The sequence below is a fragment of the Calypte anna genome, chromosome Z (genome assembly GCF_003957555.1).
Source record: "Calypte anna isolate BGI_N300 chromosome Z, bCalAnn1_v1.p, whole genome shotgun sequence".
Lineage (NCBI taxonomy): Eukaryota > Metazoa > Chordata > Aves > Apodiformes > Trochilidae > Calypte > Calypte anna.
Window position 1 is genome coordinate 74,074,082 of NC_044274.1, and position 5,285 is coordinate 74,079,366.

General features: G+C 53.6%; 1 protein-coding gene across 1 annotated transcript; it reads right to left on the reverse strand.

Moving 5' to 3' along the window:
• Positions 1-369: 369 nt before the first annotated feature.
• On the reverse strand, positions 370-1,778 carry EMC4 (ER membrane protein complex subunit 4). Its single transcript, XM_030467959.1, has 5 exons — positions 1,668-1,778; positions 1,450-1,549; positions 1,173-1,326; positions 555-715; positions 370-445 (listed from the first exon to the last, which is right to left on the reverse strand). Exons 1-5 carry the CDS (start codon positions 1,745-1,747, stop codon positions 410-412), a joined length of 531 nt encoding a protein of 176 aa, XP_030323819.1. The 5' UTR covers positions 1,748-1,778; the 3' UTR covers positions 370-409.
• Positions 1,779-5,285: the final 3,507 nt, after the last annotated feature.

The window sequence follows — 5,285 nt, forward strand, 5'->3', positions numbered from 1 at the left end:
AGGAGAAAACTGAGGAGGAAACTGTGGGAAAGTGGGACAAAATGCAGGGAAACCTATGATGTAGCATGAGTTGCAGTTAAAGTAAGGTCCCAGTATGAGCCCCAGTGTTCCCAGTACGTACCCCAAGCCTCCCAGTGCTCCTATTACACACCTTGAGGCTCCTAGTATGGGGTCCCCAAGGCTCTGGGTGCAGCTCCAGTGCACGCCCAGCGGGGCCCCCAAGGCTCCCAGGACACTCCCAGTATGGTCTTCAGTGCTCTCCGTGTGCTCCCACCACCCACCCCCGGTTCCCTCCAACACATCCCGTCCCAGTGCCTCCTTGGGCTGAGCCCCCCCAACTCCTCAGAATTTCCTCCAAAAAGCACATCTCCAGTCTGCCATTGCCTTTATTGGTGGGTGGGCAGGGGGCTCACAGGATCAGGCCCCCCCCAGTGAACTCCATGCGCTGCCAGGGGGAGAGAGAGAAGAGAGTCAGGGGGAGACCCCAGCACCTGGGCCAGGGGGCTCCCTGGTGTGGGGATGGGTTTGGGGGACCCTGGGGGGTCTGGGCACACCTGTGGGGGGGCAACGAAGGCAAGCCAGTCGGAGGGGCGGGTGGGCAGCAGCCCCATGGCCTGGCACTTGTAGAGGGCCAGTGCCAGCCCCAGCCCGTTGCCCACCAGGAACACCAAACCCTGCAGCGCCCGCCGGCTCGAGCTCTCCAGCGCCTTCAGGGCTGCAGGGGGACACGGGGGACACAATGGGGGTGGCCACCATCACCCACTGGCACCACAGGGGAGAGTGAGGGGTGTCAGGGGGAGCCACGGAGGAAGGGATGGGTGGTGGTGACCAACATGAGGGGGACTGTCACAGCGACAGGTGGACAGGGGTGCAGGTGAGATGGGGGTGACTGCTGGCGGGTGTGCGGGAATGAGTGGCACAGGGGCAACTGCTCAGGGTGACTGCCACTGCAGGGAACACGTGGGGGACAACTGATGTAGGGGCAGAGGTGTCAGGAGCTGCTGCAGGGAGATTTGCTGGGGGAACATGTGGGGACACCTGTGGCAGAGGGAGGTGCGGGGCAGGGAACTGCTGCAGGCTCATGGGCCAAGTACTGCACGGCAGGGGATGGTGATGGGGGGACACCCGTGCAGCTGTCACCTGCGCTGTGTGTTCCGTGGGGCTGTACTCACTGGCAGAGAGGGACATGAGGGCCTGCAGCGGCCGCCAGCCCATCATGCAGACCATCATGGCGGGGAAGATGGAGATGGTGTTGCCGGCCATGTACATGATGAACAGGTTCATGGGGATCTGCTTCAGCGGCGCCAGGGCCACGTCCCAGCAGCGCTGCAAGGAAAGAGGGGCCCGGGAGGCCGGGATGGTGGCGTGTGAGCCAGACACCGCAGACACGGGGACAGGGACCACCCCCGCTGTGGGGAACACTCCTTTCCCCCGCCCTCCTTCGCCCACCTTCTCCATGAGGATTTTGTCGCTCTCGTGGACACCGCCCTCGCCCAGCTGCCGCTCGGCGAACCCCAGCGGCCCACGGCCCTCGGCGGCTCCGCGGGGCCTGGTGGCACAGAGAGGCCGGGGAGGGGAAGACGGGGGAGATGGGGAGGGCGGCGGCAGGTGAGGCACCGCAACTCCCCCCTCGGCTCCCCCCCACAGCCCAGACCCCGGGGCCTCACCGCGACCCTGGAGCTGCTGCCAGCTCCAGAGACCACTTGAAGCGCCGGCCTCGCACCGCAGCCGCCGCCGCCGCCGCCATCTCGTCAGCGCCCGGATCGGAGGGCCGCGGGGGAGAGTCACGTGAGGAGCCGATGTATCCGGGAGCTGTCACGTGAAGGGTCACGTGAGGGTACGGCTGGGGCCCGCAGCAGAGCCGCCGCCATGCCCTGACCCACGGCGCCTCGTCGCACTCCGCAGTACCACATGCCCCCCCCACAGCTGTCGCGTCGCACCACGCCGCTTCCTCACAGCGCCCCACGGAGAACTCCTTCCCTACGGTGCCCCCCGGCAGCCGCGGAGCCCCCGCCTCAGCCCCTGTCCCAGTCAGTTCCTCCAGGAACTGTGGTGCGGGGCCGCGGGTTCCACCCGGAGCCGTCAGGCGCGGACGCTCCGGTGCTTCCCGGAGTTGATGCCCGCGGCCAGCGCGCGGGACCCCGGGTCGGGGTGGCGGTGCCAGGGCTGGGTGGCCCCGGGGGCCACACGCCCGCAGTGCTCAGCCTGTCTCAGGACATCCTTCGGTCTGACAGGGCTTACTCTACCGAGTGCGACGTGTCTGCTGGGGCAGTCTCGGTGTTTGACGACTCCCCTCCCTTCTGAGGAAAACCGTGTCAGCTCCAAGTCTTTCACTAGCCGTGGCCACAGCCAAACACCAGTAATTTATACTACGAGGAAGCCAGTGCATCCTTCTCCAGGTGTGGGTTATGTCATTCTCCACGGCTAAGGGACGTCTGCTTCCCTAGCTGAATTCACTGCAACGCAGCACCCTGAAGCAGTAGAAGAGGTACCCAAACCTTTTCAAAACCTGAGGTAACACCATCCCTCCCAGGCTTTTTTACCTCTACAGAAGAAACTAGAACAATACTTAAAACAGAACAAAAAGACAACCAAAACAAGCATGTTACAGGCAAAAGATCATCGACCATTTTTTTCAGAGGGAGCACTTGCTGGGTACTATAGAGTGTGTCTTGGGTTTGTTTGCCTGGCAAGGTTTTGGTCACTGGGGAGCTACGGGGATGGCTGGAGTCTTCCCCAGTGTCCCACGGGGCCAGTGCCAGCCAGACCCTGACCCATCATTGGCTCAGGCTGAGCCCACCAGTGACAGTGGTACTGTCCCAGGGACAATACATTTTAAAAGGGGAAAACTGCCATCCAACAGCAGCCAAAAAGAGGAATGAGAATATGTGAGAGAAACAACTTGGCAGACACCAAGGTCAGTGAAGGAGGAGCAGAAGGTGCTCCAGGCACCAGAGCTGAGATTCTCCGGAAGCCTGTGACAAAGCCCGTGGTGAGGCAGGCTGTGCCCCTGCAGCTCATGGGCATCCATGGTGGAGCAACTATCTACCTGCAGCCCATGGAGGACCCCAAGAAGGCAGCACTCACTGTAACCAGTCTTAGGGACACTCCATACCATTCTATTTCAGCCTCTGTTTTACATCAGTGTGCACTGTTTGCAATTGTTCTTGAAGCCCACATCTGGGCAGAGACAAAATATCTTAAAAATAAAAATCAAAGTTTTCTATTTCTAGCTTTAAAGATGGCCCTCTGAATGTAAAGAAACAAAACAAAACAAAAACAAAATCCCAAACAAGTAAAAATGTAAACATCAGCATTTTGGACTAACAGAAAACAATACAAAATTTCACATATCACACAAAAGCAGTTTAAGAAAAAAAAAAATTATAGCCCGGTATTCAAGACCGCTTTTACTGGAAAGAAAACATTTAACTGTGAAACAACTGTGAAACATATGAGACAAACTGTCCCTTTTTTTCTCTGCTCACTGAAAAATTAAGCTTTTAGCTCTTTTCCCAGGATCAAGATATGTCTGGGATTCTCTGAGCACATCAAATAAATCACACTGATTTCTCTAGTTTTTCTGAGCATAGGGCTCTAATATGATTGCTATTCTGAAGCATGGAAAAATTTGCCAGCTCAACAACAGTCTCATGGTTGTTGGTTTTATCCCTTCCCTTCCCATCTTGGATTTCCCTGCTTAAAGTTCCTTTTAAGTTCTTTTTTTAGTTGGATTGACTAGGAAATTTATTATCATGACTCTCAGCAGTTAGATAGTGCTTTATCTCTAAGCAATGATCAGAGGTTAATGAATTAAGGGCAGTTTGCATCTAATTTGGACTAATGACTAAACAGGCCAGAAGAAGGACTGTGTTTCTGTATACAGTGTCTCACCGTGTGGCTGCTCAGGAAGTACCTGCTGGGGGATGTCTGACTTTTAAGGGCTTGTGCCAGTGAGGATATTCCTTTTGCAGCATGGAATCAGCAGGGTTTGCTCTGAGCAGGTTTTCTTGGCATGGTGCTTGAAACGGTTGAGGTCTGTCTGCTCCCTTAGCACACAGGCAGCTGCACCAAGTCACTTAGAGAAAGAGCCAAAAAGCACAGTCAGCTTGTACTGGAGTAGATGAGCATATTAACGTGCTAAATACATTCAGCCATAATCAATGGTTCGTTGCTGGTGGGTTAAACAACCTTCTCCCTTGCTGAAGGGTTTCATTTGACAGCAAGGTTACAGTGAAACACAGAAATCCAATATCCCCTCTATAAAACACGGAGAAAAAATTACATGGACTGAAATAGTGACTTAACACCACATTTAGTTTGTCCTTGGCTGGGATTGGTCGGCTGTGTTTTGAAGTTTTGTAATGGATGTCACTCGTAACACCAGGGAAGAACAGAAAGAGGGCAGGCTATAAACTAAAAGGTTGGAGCTGTAGGACAAGCACGTCGTGAAGTGACAAAAGGGAGTAGGGCGGTTAAGGGATCACTAGATGGCAGGCAGGTCTCCAGCAAGAATCATCGTGGTATGCAGATGGGAGCTTGGGGAGACACAAAAGCAGCTTGGAGAAAAGCATCTATAATGTCATGAAATTCTTGAAATTATCTCAAATTTGCTTTGCTTTGCACCAGGAGTCACAGAAAAGGCAATGCTCTTAAAAAGTGGTCTCATTGTGTCAGTGAATTTTGATGACATGAGGAGAGCTGGTGGGGCTGGTCCGTGCACACACAAAACAAAGGAGATAAAATAATTCTGGTTTAAAATGAACAAATAAAAGAAGATAGGAAAATGTTGAGCCAAGTCGTTCAGCCTTGTGTTAGGATCTGAAAATGTGGTAATTCAACGTTAGACCCCAATGAATTTTTAGATGCAGATTGCACACATTAACATTTCCCTTCCATGGTTATGTTAAATGAAGGCAGGGATGTGGAAGCTGAGGAACACAGATTGAACAGCAGGTATGATTTTGTTCATCTGCCCTTTTCCACATTAAGACTCCTCAAGAAGCATGGCAAACTGTCCTGGTCTGTGCCAGGATAAAGGTAATTTTCTGTCTTGTAATTTTGCTTTCAGCTCAGTCTCTTATAAGTAGCTGTGCTTGCTGAAATTAACAGCAAGTTTCTCAATCAGGGTCTGCTTCTAGGACTGATAATGCTGGATGTTTAATTACTGCTAGAGACTGGTGTGCAGAACCAAGGACACTGCTCAGTTCTGAGGAACACCTTGTGCTCTGGAAAGAGAAAAGGAGTAAAGAGTTCACACCTGCAACCCTCCTTTAGGGAGGAGT